The sequence below is a fragment of the Solea senegalensis genome, linkage group LG3 (genome assembly GCF_019176455.1).
Source record: "Solea senegalensis isolate Sse05_10M linkage group LG3, IFAPA_SoseM_1, whole genome shotgun sequence".
Taxonomy (NCBI): Eukaryota; Metazoa; Chordata; class Actinopteri; order Pleuronectiformes; family Soleidae; genus Solea; species Solea senegalensis.
This window is the reverse complement of record NC_058023.1, coordinates 6,641,796-6,663,462: the sequence shown is the minus strand read 5'-3', so window position 1 is coordinate 6,663,462 and position 21,667 is coordinate 6,641,796. Positions and strand designations below refer to the sequence as shown.

The 21,667-nt window shown below is 42.8% G+C and overlaps 3 protein-coding genes across 23 annotated transcripts in view; all 3 read left to right on the top strand.

The window, feature by feature from the left end:
* Window positions 1-21,667, top strand: part of LOC122766468 (calcium/calmodulin-dependent protein kinase type II delta chain) — a 557,529-nt gene that overhangs the window by 274,297 nt on the left and 261,565 nt on the right. The gene's annotated exons all lie outside the window — the stretch shown is intronic.
* LOC122766479 (copper chaperone for superoxide dismutase-like) lies at window positions 3,784-9,614 on the top strand. The gene is made up of 8 exons (XM_044021383.1): window positions 3,784-3,919; window positions 4,705-4,777; window positions 5,549-5,686; window positions 6,141-6,315; window positions 6,467-6,527; window positions 6,903-6,980; window positions 7,123-7,226; window positions 7,944-9,614. Exons 1-8 carry the CDS (start codon window positions 3,785-3,787, stop codon window positions 8,101-8,103), a joined length of 924 nt encoding a protein of 307 aa, XP_043877318.1. The 5' UTR covers window position 3,784; the 3' UTR covers window positions 8,104-9,614.
* On the top strand, window positions 11,556-20,798 carry rbm14b (RNA binding motif protein 14b). Of its 3 annotated transcripts, none has more exons than XM_044021342.1 (4): window positions 11,556-11,631; window positions 16,367-16,719; window positions 17,768-18,797; window positions 19,483-20,798. In XM_044021342.1, exons 2-4 carry the CDS (start codon window positions 16,371-16,373, stop codon window positions 19,799-19,801), a joined length of 1,698 nt encoding a protein of 565 aa, XP_043877277.1. In that variant the 5' UTR covers window positions 11,556-11,631; window positions 16,367-16,370; the 3' UTR covers window positions 19,802-20,798. The 3 variants fall into 3 exon arrangements, with proteins under 3 accessions (XP_043877277.1, XP_043877274.1, XP_043877276.1); XM_044021339.1 differs by having other exon boundaries at window positions 17,747-18,797; XM_044021341.1 differs by lacking the exon at window positions 11,556-11,631 and adding an exon at window positions 11,653-11,858 and having other exon boundaries at window positions 17,747-18,797.

Here is a 21,667-nt window from a genome sequence, read left to right as displayed (position 1 = left end):
AAACTACTAGCAAAAAGAAGGGATTGACAAATCTCGTTTCGTTCTATTTATGTGTGGATAAGCCCGAAATAAGTGACTTGCGGAATAAGCTTCATATACATATGAGATATATGAAGCTAAACATCCAATCGTCAACCCGACAAGGGCTACAGATGGTCAATGATTGCCCCACAGCAGTCGTGGAGGGTGTGACCCGTCCATCAGACTCTGGAACATTTTGAGAATGTTCCTTAACGTCACCTTACTCCAGAGAGTCACTGAAAGTTTGCCTGGAGAAATCTGACTTTATGACAAGCATTAGACTCTGGAGTCTACCGACTAAAGACAGCGTCGTTCTCTGTACTGGATTGCATTAGCATAATATAGCATTAGCAAAGGGCAGTGTTGCTTGTGTTTGTGCCCATGGCTCCATCTTCTTCTGTTCACTCTGAGCGCGTTTCATAGCAGTCGGTATTAATCGAGCCAAGGCCGCTGTATCGCTCTATAACAGGGGTGTCAAACATACGGCCCGGGGGCCAGATCCGGCCCGCCAGAGGGTCCAATCCGGCCCACAGGATGAATTTGTTAAAATTTCACACTACGATTACAATCTAAACGGAATGTCAAATACAATATTTTTCTCTTCCAGATACCTGTGACTAAATGTTTGTGCTATTTTAGATCCAGTGTGCTGTGTAAATAGTACGTTTAGGCACGATATTGTTGAAATTGCACTTGTATTTCTCAAGAAATGTCATGTTTTGTAAAAATATCCGTCATTAAATGTAAAACAAAGGAGAAAAAAAGCAAGGGGTTCTTGTTGTTCATAGGTTATTATGCTATTATTTTACTATTTTTACTGGTCCGGCCCACTTGAGATCAAATTGCGCTGTATGTGGCCCCTGAACAAAAATGAGTTTGACACCCCTGCTCTATAAGCTACAGCGTATTGACTCAGTTTCCTTTTGACTTTGTGTCACAGAAAAACAACGCATGTGCCGAAAGCGTATACATGCAGTAGTAATTGGACTATGAATCGCATTATCCAGGTACGTTAATCCGACTAAGACTAGCTCGATTTTAGTAAGACTAATGACATCAAGAAAACCAAATGATTGTCTTAGTCTGACTACAATTGGACTATTAACAGCGTTTACGTCCACCGTCTCTCTGGATCTGTTTTGGCACGACATCTATTCACCATCTTCACTTTTATGATGAAAAGAGCCGGCGAGTTGTCTGACATATACGTCTATAGAGGTTGGATCGTGACAGCAATTTTGTAAGATTTTGTGTTTTGTGTGTGGCTCAAAATCACTTTGTGTATTCAATCAGAAATCGAAATCAAAGTGGGACGTGTCCTGCTTTCTGCTCTCGACTCTCTCTCTGAATCTGCCATGCTCAAGTGGCTTTCACATCGCACTCCTGATGTGAGCGTTGATGACACTCCTCCTCCTCCCCCTCCTCCTCCTCCTGGCTCAGGTGTCGCCGCAGCTCTCTCCCTTTGAACGTGGAGGTTTTACACAGATTCTCATGGAGTGAATGCATGAAAAGCTGCATGTGTGTGTGTGTGTGTGTGGCATAAAAGGCAGCGTTCATGCTCCACAGCCTGGTGCACACTGGTGGCTCCGCCCTCTTTAAAGCCTGTGGTCGTGTTACCCGAGGTCAAAGGTCATCGCCAATGAGCCACCACATACAGTAGGGGCTCTGTTCTGGTCGAGCTGCCACTCGGGGTCGTCTTCCGTGTAAAACACGGGCCTCTTAGTGTTGTTTTGACACAATTACAGGAGTGTTTCTGTGGCGACACACACACACACAGGGACGACGATTTTTTGTGTCACTCCCTCACAAGACAAGTACACAAGAGCCCGAATTAAAGCTGCAGTGTGTAACTTTTGGTTACTTTGCAGGGTTCAAACAAGCGAATAAGCAACTTTCACTTCAGATTTATGTCTGGATTTGTCACGCGTACTTCTCATTTTCGTAACTCCTAGACCAGGGCAGGGGTGTCCAAAACCTCTCAGTACAGTAAACAGTTACATACAAATGCATTGTTTTATAATAATTTATATTTTAAATGAGAAGAGCCGAGTCGTGCTAGAACTGTGTCGTGGAAAAGCAGCGTTTGAAATTTGAAAACCCTCTGACGTCCACACCCAACGAGACGATCAATAATTACCATAAAGTGTATATTAGAATAGAATAGAATGTCATTTAAAATGGGGACAATAGAGTTAACATAGTTATTGCTAGTTGGGCTTTTACATGAACAGTACAACAACTCTTAAAACACGTCAAAACTACACTAAAACACAGAACTGCATGCTAAAATTAAATAACACGCAATAACAATAACAATCAAATGATAGATATAAAACATAATCAGGTCAAGAAAATATCAAATAAACCTAATATACCTGAAACAATTAATGGGTACAGCTCTGTTTTCTTAATCTTTCTTTTTATTGTTCTTTATTTGGATTATATGTTATTGTATTCATGTGATCAGATTGTAATCTCGTATTTGAAAGGTTTGTCTTGTGGTATTCGATGTAAAATAACAACATAATTTGTGACATAAAATGTCACAATATTAGCACAAAAAGTAAGGAAATTGTGTTGGGTCAGTTTATATTACCTGCTATCTATACGATATCATTTAAGCACCACACATGGCTTTGTTTTATTCCTTATAAGTGTTTTGTAAAAATCTGTCATACCTATTTTTAGCAGCAATTTTAAACCTTTTAATTTAAACACATTTATTCAGTCGTAGTTAATGACCATCAAGGCCCACGCTATAAAAATTAATTCGAGGGTAACACGGCAGCTTTTCCAGTTTCCTTGTCCAAAAACAAGCAGATTAGGTTAGTTGGACATTTTGAATTGACTGTATGTCTTTGTAATTTTTGTGTGGCGGATAAAGCGGTATATTAGAACAGGTGTACCTAATAAAGTGGCCCCTTTATACTCTCTCACACACACACACACACACACACACATGCAATCGTCAGCTCTGAGCCTCTAATAAAAAACGTGGAAGCTTAGCGGTGATCTCCCACAACAAAAACATGCATCTTTAATCTGCCGCATGTTTGACTTTGCAGCGGCAATCTGTATTGTACACATTATGAAATTAAAATAGAGGACGCAGTCATCATCATCACTGCCCACAACCTTCATGCTTGTTTGGCTTCATCCATACAATCTTCTTCTGTCCGGATAAAATTAAATCCTCCCTTTGATCCTCATATATGCATATATATATATATATATATATATATTATATATATGTGTGTGTGTGTGTGTGTATGTATAAAAACAATTCCATTAGGAATCAGGGCAGTTGTGGCATAAACCTTACATTGGATAGTGGTCTAATACATTTGTTAAGCACTGTATATAAAAGCTTGATTTGTTGTTATTATTTCGTATACACTTTTGTATATATTTTGGTTTGTTGAAAATAAAACTTTTGATCGTATCACAATCTATTTTGCCTATTCATTTATCTAAGAGTGCAAGTATGAGAACATTCTAGGAACCTTTAGAGAACCTTCTCTAAATTGGGAACATTCTGGGAATTTACCACATCAAAATCATATCAGGTTTTACAGATAGGGCTGTAAATGAGTTATATTATATCATGATGTATTATGTTTACTTGATTAATATAATAAAGTAAATAAAACGAGTTCATTTGTGCACCTTCTATAAAATGGTATTTTGTACTTTCATGTGAAACCCTAACTCGCCACCAGGGGGTGCTAACGCGAGGAGACGACGTCACTGTGACCTCACAAACATGGCGGCTCTCTGTAGCCGCAGCAGCAGGTTCGCTTCCGCTGTTAAAAAAGTAGGAAGTTGTCTTTTTCAGTCCGTTTTTGTCGCACAGGCGGCGAAGTGTGGACACAACATGGACACTGACAGACCAACAAAGGTTTGACACGCGTTCTTGTCGCAAACGACAGCGTACATTTCAGCATAAACAGGGAAAAACTGCGCGTCTTTCAGGGATGTTGTGACGATTATTACAGTGCAACCGCTGTGTGATGTGACTTACTTGAACTGTTAAACTACAGATATGTTGTTTATATACTGCTAGACTACAAGTACAAGCTTATACTGTTAAAATACAGATACATGTATACCGTTATTATACTGTTAAACTACAAGCACAATCTCACTATACTGTTATACTACAGACATACTGTGTATATAATGCTAAACTGTAGCTATGCTGTTGATATATGTTACCACAGATATGTTTATATATTGTTTAATTACAGATACAGCCTTAATGTCCTGTTAAACTACAGATATTGAATTACAGATAGTCTTTTTGCATAATTTAACTCCAACTCCACCACTGTTGTTGTGTTAATCTACAGATAATCCCACTAATCACTGTTTATTTTGTGTTAAACTATGTTGAACTAAGGATGCACTGGTTATATAAAGCAAAGATATAATGTTTATATATTATTTAACCTCAGATTCACTGTGTATATAACTACAGATACACTGGTTGTGTACTGTTACACTACAGACGCACTGCTAAACTGCAGACATTCTATTAATACACTATTAAACTATGGATATTGAAGTACAGAAGTACTGTTGTATTATTAAACTACAAAATTATTATAATTATTATATTATATTGTGTCAAACTAGGTTATTTACTGTGAAGATACAGATATGTTTGTGTTTTCTCCTCCACAGCTGGAGTTTGCTGTGCAGATGACATGTGACACTTGTGCACAGAAGGTCAGAGCTGCTCTGGAGGGAAAACCAGGTGAGAGAACACAACATGATTATTAATAATAACAACTGTCTATAGAGTTCTTTTCTGCCTGTTACTGATCCGTCATAACATAATAACACAGGAGAATATGTAAACTGTTATCTGTCACTTGACATGATTCATAATTTAACTACCCAGTTCCAGCACGGTTCGACTGTGCACGTTTTTTTATTTTGCTTTTCCATTAGTGATAGTACTTTTTTTAGTACCTGCTCTAGCGAGGTTCCAAGCGAGCTGAGCCGACACTAAAATGTGACGTCGTCAGACTGTCGGCCACTGATTGGTCAGAGAGTGTCGCCACTGGAAGAGTCTGTACGAACTGTTCACTGATCAGTTAAAAAGACTTAAAATATCCTGAAAACTTGCGTTAATCTCCAACATTTAGCAAGGAAATTTATTATGTATGTATTTAGTGACAGCACTGCTGATATCATCACAACCCCTTCCGCCGTATTTCAGCTCAGTGTCTGTGTCAGAAGGAGTCTGTGCTCCAGTGATGCAGGAAGAACCGATTGATTCTGTTAACAAGTCTTTTTAATTCACTGAGTCTAATGATTCAGTTACATTGAAAATAACGGTCACTACTCCCTAGTTTGTGTGTGTTTCATGCAGCCATGCTATGATGACTCATTCCCAGGTTGAGGAGTTACTATAGTAATGGAAAACCATGCTGTGCCATGGAAGCGAAGGCGAGACATGCCAGAACTGTACAGTGGAAAAGCGCCAAAAGTGGACGTCGGTGTCAGTTTCCTGTGTTTGCAGGAGTGAAGTCGTTCAGCATCGATGTGAGCAGGGAGGAGGTGTTGGTGGAATCCGCTCTGACCATCGCTCAGGTTCAGGCTATGATTGAAAGCACCGGACGCAGAGCCGTGTTAAAGGGCATCGGAGGATCAGAGCGAGGTGAGAAACGATTACACCCGTCAGCTCCACACAACTCTCTCTCTCTCAGTCTCTCTCTCTCTCCCTAGAGTATAGTATATAGTATAGTGGTATTTTGTTTTTGCAAAAGCAAGACTGAGCAGGTGAGCCGGAAGAAGCACACAGAGCGAGTAAAGCGAGAAACCATGGCTGACATCATCAATGAGCTGTATTTGGATTAAAAACCTGTATGCAAAAATGTCGCGTTTGCAGATTTAGTCTGTCCAATTTATTGTTAGATTTCGGATTAGAAGGTTACAGGTTCACGTACATAAGCGAAATATTGGATATTTTGGTGGTAGTTATTATTACGATTTACTGAAATAATCACCAACCGTTTTGATTAATATTACTTTTCGGTTTTTTCTGGCTTCTTCCCTCTGTTGTGACATTAAGACGTTTTGACGATGAGTCTTGTGATTCTTCTCTCTCTCAGACTTGGGTACAGCTGTGGCCATGTTGGCCGGTGCAGGAAACATCCAGGGTGTGGTGCGTTTCCTGCAGTTATCGACGGAGCGCTGTTTGATTGATGGAACCATCGATGGGTTGGAGCCTGGACTCCACGGCCTCCATGTTCACACCCTGGGCGACCTCACACAGGACTGCAACAGGTCGGTCCAGTGCATCAACAGACGCTTAATTATCAGGGCATATTTTCTGCATTATTGGGAACCAGAAAGTTTATTTTAGGAGTTTTAAAAGCTCCAATTTGGATACAGAGAAACATTAAACGCTAATATTGCAATTTCTCCTGTCCTGCAGTTGTGGGGAGCACTTTAACCCCTGTGGAAGACAACACGGTGGTCCAGGAGACCCTGAAAGGGTACGATCATATATGTATTTGTTCTACTGAGTGCTACGCAGGAAACTTTCCCTATAACTGCTCATTTATTTGATCCGAGCCACCTCACCAAATCATTCAGTGTGACAGAAGCAAAAGGTAAACAACTTTCAGTAAATACACTTTCAGTATGTAAAAAAAAAATACTCCTGTATAATGAATGTTGATACAATCACTCACAAGTTGAAATACAACATAAACCCAAAGCTAAATGGAAGATGTGATATTCCTCTCAGATTGCCAACTTTGTCCCTTGGGTGCCATTTTGATGTGTTTTTCAGAAGTTTTCAGTGAAGCGCTGCTGCAGTTCTTCCTGACTGTTCCTATGTGATTCTCACATGCAGTGTTGTTGTGCAGCATGCAGGTGATCTGGGAAACATCGTTGCCGAGGCAGATGGCAGAGCCTCATTTAGACTAGAAGACACTCAACTAAAGGTAACTCACACGCAGTTACAGAAAATGGAGTGAAATTATGGTTTGGATGTCACATTTCAACACCTACTAGTGAAAACAACGCCAGATGGAAGTTTTAGTTTTATTTTTTTAAATGTCCTGTTTACGAAATCCCTCGCTGCAGGTATGGGATGTGATTGGCCGGTCACTGGTGGTGGATGCGGGGGAGGATGACTTGGGCCGTGGCGCTCACCCTCTCTCCAAACAGACGGGAAACTCTGGGGAAAGGTGGGTCAGTCGCGAACCAAAGTTTGTTTCACCACTCGAAGACTATATCCATTTTTATATACACAGGATTCACACCAGTGGCTGGGCTTTGAAACAGGGGGAAGCTCATTTCAGGCCCAGTACTTTATCCATAAACTCTTACGTGAATACACTGAAGCCCAGCGTCCACACTCGCCCACTGCTCCATCGACTCCGAGAGAAGTTGAGTTCCGTGGAAGTGATGCTTTTGTTACATTTGTCGAGCTCACCGCAAAAGCGTGAAAAAAAAACCTGTTCTTTAATGTGGAGGCTGCTACGGGAATACAAAAATCACTTAAGGCGACCCGTCATCTGCGATAAATGGCTTTCATTATTGAAAATGCAAATACAACACAGTATCTGTTGTATGATGACCTTTAAGACGTAGTTGGGCTTTCCCTTGCAATCCCAAATTCGCATTCCAAGATTTCTGTCTCACCAAAGAAAATCACAAAGACTGACTTTGACCAAGATCCCACTTGTCCGGATGCTGAGCGTGCTGCAAATCAGTAAAAGTGGACACCATGGGCAAGGCGACTCTTACAAGTTGCCCTCCCATCTTAAGCTGTGTCAGCACATTGAATTTGAGGGAATTGGTCCTGGAAAAGTGCTTGAATTTGATGTCAGCCAATGTATGGGAGCCCTTTATACAGTATGTGACCAGCAGTCTATCATTCTTCTGTCTCTTTTCGTTTACAGATTGGCCTGTGGAATCATTGCTCGATCTGCCGGTCTTTTCCAAAACCCCAAACAGATCTGTGCCTGTGACGGGGTCACACTGTGGGAAGAGAGAGACAGGCCGATAGCTGGAACAGGTCGAAGCAAGGCCAACACAGAGACTCCAGCAGCAAATCTGTGAACGCTAATGAGCAAGAGAAATGCAGTGGACATTTTTGTTGAGTCAGAGGCGAGGAAGTCAGAGCACTTAGGGATACATATCCCAAACTGAAAGAAAATCAAAGTAAAATGTGTCGATTTTCCTGAAAATATTCTCTTTGTGAAGAAATCAAATGCTCCTGCAGTTGCACTTAATGTCCTCAGAGGGTTTTCAAAAGCACTAAAGCTGATTAAAACACGCAGAGGTGTTGTAAATGTCGCATCTGATTAGCTACAACTCCATTACTGCTGTTTTATATTTGTTTATCCAGTTTGCCTTTGACACAACAATCTCATCACCGTCAATATTGATGCGCTCGTAAGATCCGAGGTTTCCATTTTGGCTGTGTCCTGGTAAATAAATAAGTGCGTTTAGTTTGCCGTTAAAGTGTCCGAGTTAATTACGCCAGCCTCTTAAGGAGCATAGCAGTTAAAAATGCTACATCCTGTTTCTCTCTCTCAGCAGCTCAGCCGCACCACTCTGAGCACTGGTTCACCTGTTGATTTGTGGGAAAAGATAAGAGTAGCTCAGCTACTATTGAAGAAAATTTGTTATGTATTTTCATAATTTATACAGTATTTTGGAGAAAAGTTAACACAAAAAAAGAAAAGTTCTTCCTCGTGTTGTGTCCCAAACCCCCTCCAAAATGTATTGGAACATCCACAAAACGTCATGGGTTCTTCTTCATGTTATGTACTAACATGAAGGTTGTCCCTCAACAAAACTTCATAGGTTCTTCAGGTTATGTACTAACCCTTTGCAGAATAACATGGGTTCTTCCTTAGGTTGTCCCAACCCTCAACAAAACCTCATAGATCCTTCTTCAGGATATGTCCCAACTCTTTGCAGACTTTCATAGGTTGTTCCTTGTGCCAAACCCTCAACAAGATTTATTGGAATCTTCCACGTGTTGTGTCCCAAACATCCACAGAACTCCATAGATTCTTCTTCAGGTTGTGTTCCAACCCTTTACAAAATTTCATAGGTTTTTATTTGGGTTATGTCCCAACCCTTTGCAGAATTCGATGGGTTCTTCCTTAGTTTGTCCCAACCCTCAACAAAATTTCAGAGGTTCTTCTTCGGGTTATGTCCCGACCCTTTGCAGACTTTCATAGGTTGTTTCTTGTGTCGTGTCCCAAACCCTTGGCAAGACTTCTTGGGATCTTCCTCGTGTAATGTCCCAAACATCCACAAAACTTCATGGGTTCTTCTTTATGTTATGTTCCAACCCTCAACAAAATTCCATAGGTTTGTCTTTGGGTTATGTTCCAACCCTCAACAAAATTTCATAGGTTCTACTTCAGGTTATGGCCCAACTCTTCCCAGACTTTCATAGGTTCTTCCTTGTGTCATGTCCCAACCCCTCAACAAGTTTTCTTGGAATCTTCCACATGTAATGTCCCAAACAAATCCACAGGTTCTTCTTTAGGTTATGACCCAACCCTTTGCAGAATTTAATGGATTCTACCTTGGGTTATGTCCCAACCCTTTGCAGAATTTAATGGATTCTACCTTGGGTTATGTCCCAAACCTTTGCTAAAAATTTGATGGGAAGTTGAATGCGTAGTTCAACTACAGCACAACTACTGAAGGACACTTGAGAAGAAATAGGGGTGCATTCATGGGCTGGTGGTGTAAAAAGAGAGATTAGCATGACCTCAATAGAGCGAAAGAGAGAGTCAGATTCCATGCAAGGTGAAAGGGCAAGAGAGGGGTAAGAGTTGAAGCAGTGTGTGCTCAGCTGTTCCTGAGAGAACAGTTGCTACATGACATTCAGACAAACTCAGAGTCATAAAATGGAGGAAAATTATACGTCCTTTATCAGACATTGCGTGTAACAACTGGAATGTAATAAGAAAAACATTAAAAATCTCCCAGAGCTGGCACTTGTTGTTGATGCATGGCGACTGTTCCCCCGGTGAAAACATCAATACAAGGACATTGGCTGCACCATATTGGGCTCTGTGAGTGTGCAGCAAAGTTTCACATTGATTTTTTCAGATCGAGCATCCGTCTTGTTTTGGGTGATGCCTGAATAAGTTTATTGAATTCCCCTCCAAATGTTCAGCGGGTGTCCTTTTCCCAATTTCTGTGTGAGGAGAACTGTGAAGACGGCATGAATGTAGGGGCTCTAAAATTAGGGTTTAATCCGTGGCTTTTTCAACCATTCATGTGAAGGAAAGAAGGAAAGAAATCCTTCCATTTCATTCACAAAGTTTTTACTTCATTCTCTGTCAATTAATCCTTTCATGTCTTCTTCAAGTGTATATGTAGAAAGCAATCTTCTAACCAGATTAGCACAGAAGTCTAAATGAAAATGAAAAATTGCACTTTTTGAGTAACATAATCCCAATAAATCTCATATGTCAGATTGAGATGCACAGTATATGTGTGTAGTGCACCTGCTATCAGAATATGTCTTAATCCAGTCATTTCATTGTTCAGAATATTTATATTAGAATATTGCTTTTCATGGAAACAGTCATTGTTGACATGACATCTTAATCAGATTACAACAGTGGTGGATATAATACAGATCAATTTTTGAAAAACATGAAATGTAAATGTCTTGTAAGAATATTCACCTATTCAGAATAAATCAAATAGTACAATTATTGATGTCCTTGTTATTTAATCAGATTATGCTGTTACATGTAAATAGGAATTTTCTGTCAACAGTATATGTAAATGTCATGTCTGAATGTTTATTCAGATTAAGATCAATGGTCAGATTATTATTATACATGTAAAGATGAATATAAATGAAATATCAATTAGCAACTCATAAACAACATAATCCGGATGTTATTCAGAAGATCAATAATCAGATTACTGAATTATCTGTAGCATAGAAATAGGAATATGAATAGAATATTCTATTAGCAATTCCTGTAAACATAATCTGAATCTTTATTCAGAATAATCAGAATATTGGTTTTCATGTGAACAGTTATAATCAGATTATGCTCTGTTACATGTAATTAGGAATATGAATGAAAAACCATTTGGCACCATCATAATCTGAATGTTTTATTCAGAATATGATCAATAATCCGATTATTAGTTCTCATGTAAACAACTATAATCAAAGTATGCTCTGCTGCATGTTGATTTGAATATGAATGGAAAAACCCTTTGGCAACATCCTAATCTGTGTGGTTTTATTCAGAAGAAGATCAATAATCAGATTACCGGTGGGCATTCATGTAACTCGACCTGCAACTAATTAACATTTTCATAACCTGTAAATTTCCCGGTTTTTCTTGACAAATCCAGAAGTGGTTTCTTCCAACAACAAAAGCCAAACAAGCACAGATTTACTTTTAGAAGCTGAAATTACAGTTGTTGTTGTTTTTCGATTATCACAACAGCTGGCGATAAATTTAAACATCCGATTATTGATCGATGGGGATGCGGCAGTCCCTCCCCCCTCTGCAGCCTCTCCAGTAGTACATGCCCGACATTCAAACGGAAGCAGGCGCTACCATTTTGAAACGCAGCACCGCCTAGGTAAGATGGTAGAACCTTTCATTTAATCGCATTTTCCCACTGTACTATTCACTCGGGATCAGCACGAGATAAAACCTAACCCGATTCGCCTCGAAGCTCAGATGTTTTTCCCTGTGTGTTCGCTTCTGCGACAGAGAACCGTTTGACCGCGTTGTTGTTGCTCCGTAATCTGCTCGCTCCTTTCCACTGTATCCGTGTCCGGTGCAGTGGAGAAGAAAAGGAACAATGTGAGTGTGATGTTGACACGTTGTGTTGTCGATTATTACGATTGCAGCGGCTTCTGCGTCATTGTTCGTCCTCGCTACGTCGTTTTTTTAAAAACGCAGTTAAAAATCATAGTTTCATTGTGGGGTTTTTTTTTTTTTCTCAATGGTTGTTTTTCGAGTCTCGGGCGAAACCAAAACAAGCATCCCCAGTGTGTGTGTGTGTGTGTGTGTGTGTCTCCCTCGCAGGAGATTCACAGTCCACAGCTGCAGACGTGGACATTACTGTGGCGCCGAAACGTTCTAATATCCCTTTACTGGGTCCTTATTATGTCAAACTATTTAATTGTTCCGCTATTTAACGAGTCCAGCGGCAGAAATGTGTTGACTCAGCGTCGTGCTGCGTCATCAGAAAAGCAGAAAACCCCCTCCTCTATTTCCTCAGGTTTATGAACCCAGAGTTAATGCAGTATATAGTATATAACATCGTTAATAATCTGTAATCTGTAATCTGCACCGATTGCGTTTACATGGGCGCCAACAGTCATTACTCGTTTGTTTTTCTAGAGCACACACTTGTGTGTGTTTACACGGACAGCGGTATTCAAATTTTAACCAGATTAACTGCCTTTTTCTAATGACTTTATCACACTGAGATGAAGCAATAATCAGATTAACACACGTGGAGAGTTCTAACGACGAGCCATTTTTCTGGTTATGATGTTCTTGAGTTGATACAGTGCTGTGTGTAACTGGGCTTGTGTTAAATTTGACTGTTCATTAACCAGATTAAGTATGAATAAGTCACGTATGCCATGTGACAACATTTTATTACTACTTTACCATACTTAGAATAAGCAATAATCAGATTAAGACTAACTGGAGTATTCCGATGACAGACACATTGACTACTCCGTGTTTACGTGGACTCATGTACACATATGGTTTACATGGAGTACATTCTGAGTAAGATGCTATTGTGATGATGATGTTTGTATGAGTTACCACAGAGTTAATATGACTGTTTATGTCAACGTTCTGGTATTAACCAGATTAAGTCTGAATAACTGCATGCCATATAACAATGTTGCATCATTACTTAACTACCCAGAGTAATCAACAATCGGATTACGGTTTGTGGAGTATTGGACAACTCTATTCTGAATAAGACATTATTCTGATTATGACATTTTCATGAGTGGCCATATAAATTAAGGGTCATATATGGATTATGTCTGTTAAGTCAATAATATGAATTAGTACTGCCTTGTTAACAGCACTGATAGCAGCAATAATCAGATTAAGATGTGGAATAATCTGATAATAGTCACATTGACTTTGTGGACATGGATAATAATCCGATTATTGACCTCATTCTGAAAACACATTACTACAATCTTACATTGACTATGATGAACACCAGTAATGTGACTATTGATTTTATTCTGAATGAGAGATTATTCTGATTATGTCGTTTACATTAGTCATAACCCAAGCATCATTGGATTATAACTGTTAAAAATTGACAGCAATGTTTATATTTTTATACGATTCACTCAATAATCTGAATAAATCACATCTTCTGATTACCTTAACCCTAATACCACCATACACAGTATAAGCAATAATCAGATTAAGACATATGGAGTACTCTTATCCTAGACACATTGATTATGTTTACGTTTAAATGGACACCAATAATCTGATAATTGAAGTTATTCTGAATAAAGCAGTCAGATTACTCGTGGAATATTCCACTCCTGTTCCAGTGACAGATTGTAGTCTGATTACGACTCACCTCACGTCTACAGTATGTCCAATAGGAGGTTATAATCTGATTGAGATTATAACATGATATGACAAAAATCATTCACAAATGCTAGAACACATATCGTCTCAATCTGATTATCGCTTAATGGCTTTATTTATGTTCAGGTCAGTACATGGCGGGGGTCATAGTCAGACTATTGTCTTAATCTGGTTAATGTCAGAATATTGTTGTCCGCGTAAAACATGGTCGGTCAGTGAAGCAGACACTGCACATGTTGTATTATCTTCTGTGACCCGCAGCTGACTGTGGAGTCTTAACCAAAAAATAGAAGTGTCATTCTCTGGTGTCAGGTTCCACAGTACACTTTAGATTTACAGCTCCGTCATAAAGGAGGTTGTTCAAGTGGGGGAAAAAAAGGTGTTGATCAACCTGTGGAAAGTAGCACACCATGGCGTTTTAAAGCCATACCTTTTTTGTCTGTTAGGTTTTTTTTCCCATGATACCAGCCTGTGACCCCCCCGGCTATCGCTGATAACATGGCGGATTTTTCACCCATGTAACAAAAGCCTCACTTTACGAAATCTAAGCCGGCTTGAGTCCATGCTATCTAAAAGAATGTGTTTGGCTGCTTTATCTTGTTGTTCTGCAGCCGTTTCTGGGAGTTTGAAATAAAAAAAAATCGCACCAAAGCCCATAGAGAAAACAAGCATTTTATTGCTCACGGGGACACAGGAGCTTCTGGTGTACGTCCGTCGCGTTTGACAAGTTTGTGTCACTTGGTTAAATCCAAACAAGATATTAAACGCCAAAGTCACATAACAACACGTTCTAATTAACTAATGGAGGCAGCAGTGTATAAAAGAACTCCTGTGTGCTGTGATGTAAAATCGCCAATTTTCTCTATGGAGTTTGGTGCAGGGAAAAACGGAGTCACACACTTTAGTTTCCAGCCAGAAAAGTTCTATGTAACAGCGACACAACACGATGTAACGATACCACAGGCCTGTGGTTCTCAAACCTTTTTATACCAAATTAAAAAATATTATCACCAATGTTAATGTGGCGTAAATAGGCCAAGCAAAGTCGCAGAAGGCAGATTTAATCCCAATAAGATCATTTGCTCTCTCATCATTCTCCTCCTCTTCCTCACACATACTTCACACACTGAATATAGTGTGTTTATTTAGTGAAATTCGATTAAGGAGGAGTGTGAGATAAGGTGCGTCAGCTCCACTCCGATCACATACCCTGTCATGTACAGTAGAACAGTATTTCAGATTTGCAGAGGAAGCTCGCGTAGCACGGTTTGAGAACCATGGTCTCAATGTGTCACTGCCTTCCTTTCCCCTTAAAGTCTCTTTAAAAAAAAGGGAGACTGGCGTGTCTTTCAGTCCCACTCTTGCACCCGAACAGTGTACTTTTTAGCGCGCGAGACACAAAACTGCCAGAATCAATCATCGACCTCTGCGTGTCCGGCACAGAGAAGTCACACAGTGTTCCTCACCTCCGGCTGGATCCTGTATCATGGCGTGTTTGGGAGCCGATGCAGTGGACTAGCGCAGAGTTGTGTGAGTGTGACTCATAGCTGTGCAGGTAATCGCCGGCGCCACCTCTCTGGTGAGCGTGTGATCCTGCAGAGATTTTTTACTTCAGACTGACTTAAATTGAAATTTGTGTTACTGTTCAAAGACATAATGTGTGTGTGTGTGTGATGAGTACAAACACTGGAGTTTGATTTCAACAACAACAAAAATCCATCTCTTAATGTGACTATGAGTCGTTCTATTAATGATTACATTGATCTTCTCATGAGCTGCTCCTCCCGGCTCCATGTACTGTGAAGTAGGGCGTTGCAGCGATTATTAACTCAATTAACTTGCTTTATAATTGATTATTTGGTTTGAGTGTGTGTTTTTTTTCAATAGTTCAGTCAAGATTTGGGAGTTTTCAGCTTAAATGTGAATATTTTCTGGTTTCTTTGCAAAGAAATCATTAAAACTGAAAAATATAGTAATAAATAAATTGCAGTGTATCATAAAAATATCGCAATATTTCACTGTATGGATTTCCCCCCACCCCTAGTTTATCGCAGAAATATCATATTGTGGCCCAAGTATCGTGATAATATTAGGGCTGCAACGGCAATGGACCACTGAATTAATCGTCAACTATTTTGGTCGTCGATTAATCCGTTTTAGTGGGTTTTATTTTTTTAAATGTGAATATTTTCTTGTTTCTTTGCTCCCTTTTGACAAAGAAATCATATCAACTGAATCATTTTGGTTTGTGGTCAAAATAAGAGATTAAAGAACATCGTTTTCCATTAGGAGGCAGATCTTTACAACATTTTATGGACCAAAAATAATCGACAGATTGACCGATTATGAAAATAATCGTTAGTTGCAGCACTAACACTAATTAAGTTTGGTTTATTTGAGCAGGTTTATTTTATTTTGGAATATAATTTGTACTTTAAAGGGGCAATAAATTGCAGCATATATCGATATTAGTAAATTCACACTGGACTTGGAAGTGTCCCCTCCCTCACAGATATTTTAAAGCGATGCAAAAAGAAACTAAATAGCTGACACAGCGATGTTCTTTTGTGCCGCAGCCCTCTCCTCCTCCTCTTCAGAACTAAAGGTGCAGCGTTGTGCTCGCTCACTTCCTCTCCCCGTCACGGCAGCCGATAGCCGCGCCGTGTCATTAATCCTCCCCCGTCTCTTAACTCAAACCGCGTCCCTCCTCTGTGTCTCTGCAGCGCCATGGACAAGAGCCACACAGTGAAGCTCTTTGTGGGCAACCTGGCGTTGGACACCACGCAGGAGGAGCTGTCGGCCATCTTCGAACCCTACGGCCAGGTGGTCAGCTGCAGCGTGCTGCGGCAGTTCGCCTTCGTGCACCTGCAGGGCGAGGGCGCCGCCGAGCGCGCCATCCGCGAGCTCAACGGGCGGGAGTTCCGCGGTCGGAATCTGGTGGTGGAGGAGTCGAGGGGGAGGCCGCTGCACTCCACCAAGGTGTTTGTGGGTAACCTGAGTGGCATGTGCACCACGGAGGATCTACAGCAGCTGTTCCAGACGTTCGGGAAAGTTCTCGAGTGCGACAAAGTCAAAGGTGAGTGACGAGCCGAGTCATGTTTTATTGTAAAAATGCTCGCACTTAGATCCCTCCCCAGATTGTACTGGATAATCTCCCCCATATGTTCAATAAAGTGTGGTTGTATGAGATACTGACACATAGTCAGCAAATGGTTGATTGGTGGAGGAATTTTCATGCCAGTTTGTATCCATAGAAGTTCTGGATTTAATCATCCAACCTGCATTAACCCTTCTGTTACCATCCAGGATTTGGCACGCGTGCTTCTCATTACCACAACTCCTGAGACCGTTTGGGATATCTAGGCAATTCAGAGGGACCATATACTTGTCATTAGGGTAGCCCTCAATCACAGACGGGATTCACCAGCGCGCCGCACGTTTGTGACGTCAGCTTCTCAGTGCCGTAATTCCTAAACGGTTGAATAACTGCCAGATATCGAAAGTGAACGGTATCTTGGAAAAAGGGGCAGAAGTACTCACTCGTAGTGCATTTGTTTTTGGACAATTCTACAGCCATAAAATCAAAATAAATCCAGGCCTTTTCCGACCGGATATTGAAATTGTTGTCACTCTGTTAATCGCTTACTCCACCATTCCAAAGTCCATGGAGACAATCGGCGATTTTCACAGCACAACACACAGCACGTGTTGATCCACTGCTGCCTCCGTCAGTCACTTCAAATGTGTTATTCTGTGACTCTGATGTTTGAAATAAGAGCAGCAGCTCTCATGTCCCTGCCATTTGAAATAGCGAATTTTCTCTAGATTATGTGATCCTTTTGTTAAGGGACGTACATCTCCTTTCTTGCTCGTCATAGTCGTTACTGACTATGTAGCAGTAACTCATACGACCACTTGCTTCTTTAATTCCCCTTCATGACGTCTTTGAATTGATTTGCTGTGAGTCACCAGTGCAAAACAAGATAAACTCCCACATCCCTGTTGTAAAGATATGTAGGGTGCTTTGTTTCATAGAAGTAATAAGTAAGTGCCCGTGGCGATGCCACTGTGATCCTAATTGTTGTCCCTGCGCTCAATGACAGCCAGGCATTCCTCTTCCACAGGCTACGCCTTTGTGCACATGGAAAACAAGGAGGATGCTCTCCAGGCCATCGAGGCCCTGCACGGCACCTCATTTAAGGGACGCCCCCTGTCTGTCGAGCTGTCCAAGGTCCAGCCCAGCAAGCAGGCACCTACAGGGAAAATCCCCTGTGTGAACTGTGGGAAGCAGGGCCACTACGCTGGAGAATGCCCCGTGGGGAAGCCGTCTCTGGAGCAGTACCAGAGTCAAGCGGCCGTGCTGGCCGCTGCTGCCGCCGCAGCCGCTGGGCTACCCCTCCAGGTCCAGCAGAGCGTGCACAACTCGGTCTACAACACCACCTCCTTCGACCCCACGTATGCGGCTCTCACTGGAATCACCACGGGCACACGCACGGATGGCAACCCGGTCAACCCGGCGGTTTATGGTGCCCTTGCCAGCCAGGTGTATGGCGCCAACGTTGCCAATCAGCTTTACGGTTCGGTGGCCAATCAGGCGGCTCTTACGTCCGCCGCCACCCAAGTGTACAGCTCAATGACGCCCAACATCTACGGCCAGGTGGCTGCTTCCCCGGCAGCTGCTGCCGCCGCTGCCGCCGCTGCCTACTCCACTCCAGTTTACACCCCAACTGTCGGCAACCACCAGGTCTACCTGACCGCTGCTCCTGGGATCGAGATGCCAGCAGCCGCAGCTGCAGTGAACACCGCCTACTCCGTAGCGCCAGCGATCTATGGCGCCGCCACGCCGGCTTATGCTCACATCAGCGCCATGGGAGCAGCGGACCCCACCACGGCCATCTTTGAGGCAGCAAGACAGGCACATTACTTTGCCCAAGGCCAGCAGGTTGTGGCCGAGCAGCAGTCGGCAGCGGTGGCCGCAGCAAAATCTGGTGAGAGGGACCGCAGTCCCCTACGGAGGTCAGCACCCCTGCTACCAGACCCCGTATTGAAGCCGTTCATTTACCAGAGAGCCAAGCCGCGCCGCCCGCTGCTCCCGACCCCAGCAGGTCGAGCAGCAGAAGAGGCTGTTGAGGCTGTCGAGGACCCCATGGCCAGGTAGGAAGTGACATCATCATTATTAATATTATTATTGTTATTATTCCAGATCTGTTTTGTTCTCACACGTACGTTGTGGAGCAATAAGTGTGACTAGCACTTGAGCTTAAAGGTGTCACCAATGACGAGGTCTTCCAGTTCCTTTTTTGTTCTGTGACGGATGTAGACGACCACCACCTGCTTGTAAGGAAAGCTGTAGTCGTTGGTCGGTCGCGGTTCTTTGCCACAGGCCATCCCCTCACGACAAGGCAAGGCTGATCCCACATCGCCATCACTTTAGCCTCAATAGAAACCTTTGCAACGGTCATGGAATTCTGGGAGAGTTTTGAAATGGTTTGGATATAATTACGGCTCTGTAAAACGTCACTCGCTTGCGTCGCATGATGCATGTCGTTTTTTATCATGTTTGGCTTTTGAATTACAAATATAAGACGTGGCTCGACTGTGAATGTTGACTGAGATATTCCAAATTCCATGTTTACATATTTGCTACAAAGCCTGTGATGGGGGCTCAAGTAGGGGCTCCCAATAGGGGCATACATTTTGATTGAGTCATGGAAGACGGGTGAAATGTATGGAAAAGCTCCCTTGTGTTGCCAAGTGCTACCATAAAGCCTTTCCTTTTTTTTTTTCCCCTCTTGCCCTCCCTCTTTCTCTGTGAACCCCTCCCACTCCTCTCTCACAGGTACTATGCCGAGTACTACCAGCAGCTGCAGCAGTACCCCCAGTTCCAGTACGCCTACCCGCCGCCGAGCGCCATGACGGCCATCGCCGGCATGCCGGGAATGTCGGCCATGCAGATGCCCACCATGTCCGCGATGTCGGCTCAGCAGGTCGCCGCGCTGGACGCCCTCAGGCCAGTGGTCCCCACCGCCGCGGCAGTGGCAGCCGCCATGGCCGCGCCCAGGGTGTATGAGCCGCCGTTGCCGCCGCCCACGCGCAAGGAGGCCATCCTCCGCCGCCCCGAACTCTCCCTTCACACGCCTGAGCCCCCCTTCCGATAGCCACACGCAACTCTCTGCCCCCTCCCATCCCTCCCTCTCTGCCCTGAACACCCCCACACATTTCCTCCTCCTCCTTCTCCTCCTCCTCCTCCTCCACCCCAAACTCGACCACCTTACAGCAGCTGTATACGTGTGTGTGAATGTACGAGTGTGCGTCGGGATGTGGGGTCGGGTTTGGAAACTTCTCCCTGGGTTTATTAACCTGCTCTATGAGGGACTTGGCGAGCTGACCTGGGTCTTGTTCGCACACACGCAGTGCAGCCATGGAAAGCTCTCGTCTGTTGTACGGGCATTATTTCCGCTTCTCCGGTTTTTTTTGTGTGTGTGTGTGTTTCCTTTATCGTGCCAGTCTCACACTTGTGCCAGTATTAGACCGACCCTGTCGGTTGTTTCCATATGCCTTTATTTCTTCAAGCCAGTTTTGATTTTTCTACGGCCAAATCTACGACACGTTGGTTTTGGAATCAGTCATCACTTCCTCACTCGGGTCCGGGTCAGACTCTCCACGTTCACGCAGTCACACTCCAGGCTCATTCTTCCCGGAGCACGGCATTATTTCCCAGTCCAATTGGTGGTTTGTTTGGGAATAATAATAATCATTTAGAAGAAAGAAAAGATGGTAACCATGGAAACTTGCTCCAGTTTATATGAGGAAGCCCACTGGTTTCTAAACATTTACAGAGAACATGAAGGAACAGAAACGAGGGCACATCTCCTGCTGCTGAAATGCAACGTGAGATGCAGTGCGGCCCCCGTTAGAGTGCGAACAGAACCACGGGGATGTACAGCAAGTGGCTCTCGACGGATGCGGGACGCGGCGAGTGTGACCCGGCTCCTCTTTCGGGCCTAGATGATCAGTCAGGGCAGCTAATTTGAAACCTTTTTTGCCTTATGATTTCTAATGTAATCAGATGGGACGTTCAGAAAAACCACATTGTTTACTGGCTGCACTGCAATGTGTCCCAACAGGATCGAGGTTGACGTGCTGTGGTGGGTGGGTGGGGGCGTTTGTTTTGAATGTGATGTGGATGCGGTATGTCTGTGAGAGAAGTGCGGGCTCCTGACCCTGGCAGCACACAGGCGCAGCAGCTTCGACTGCGCCTTTGCAGAAAACAAACAAACACGTGAAGCACACATAATACGTACTGTACTGTATGTTTGGATCTCTCCTTGACCTCCCTTTTCTGATTCCCTTCCTCCTCCTGCTGAAAGACACTGCTCCACCTTTCGGCGACAGCCGCCTACCTCTCTGTCAATTTTACTCTGTCGTAATGTGTTCTGTCTCACACCACTTCTCACCCACTCAGCCGTTTATCTTATTTTTTCTCTGCTCCTCAAAAAAAAAGGTACGAGGTCAGCAGCGGGGGGGGGTTTGGGGTTTACGGAGGAGCCGGGGTTTTCAGCGACAGTAACGTTTGTAGATGATCCTCCACGTCCAGAGGCCTTTCTTTTTAAAGCAGTGCGCGCGTGTGTTTTTTTGTTCCGTGTCCTGTAGTTTACATGTAATACAAGTCAAAAAACGTGGTTTTAATGATCTGTAAATAGGAGAGGGGGGGGGGAGGAGGAGGATGTGCCTCCCCTCCTGCGTGACTACTGAATGAGCTGTTTACAACGGATCATCCGCATCCTACGATAGGAATCACAATAGTATGTGACGAGCTTAATAATGTGCCTATGAGCTTTGAAAGAAGTGCATTACGCGGAGCAATCTCCCATTTTTAAGTGCTTTTGATATTACTTTTCAATCATTTCAAGGGAATTCCTTGACAATTTGTGTGACTTGAGGCCCCAATTCAGACCTGCCGTTAACATCCCTCCTGAAGACGTCTTTAAATCTTGATTTAAAAAGAAAAACAACACACTCAG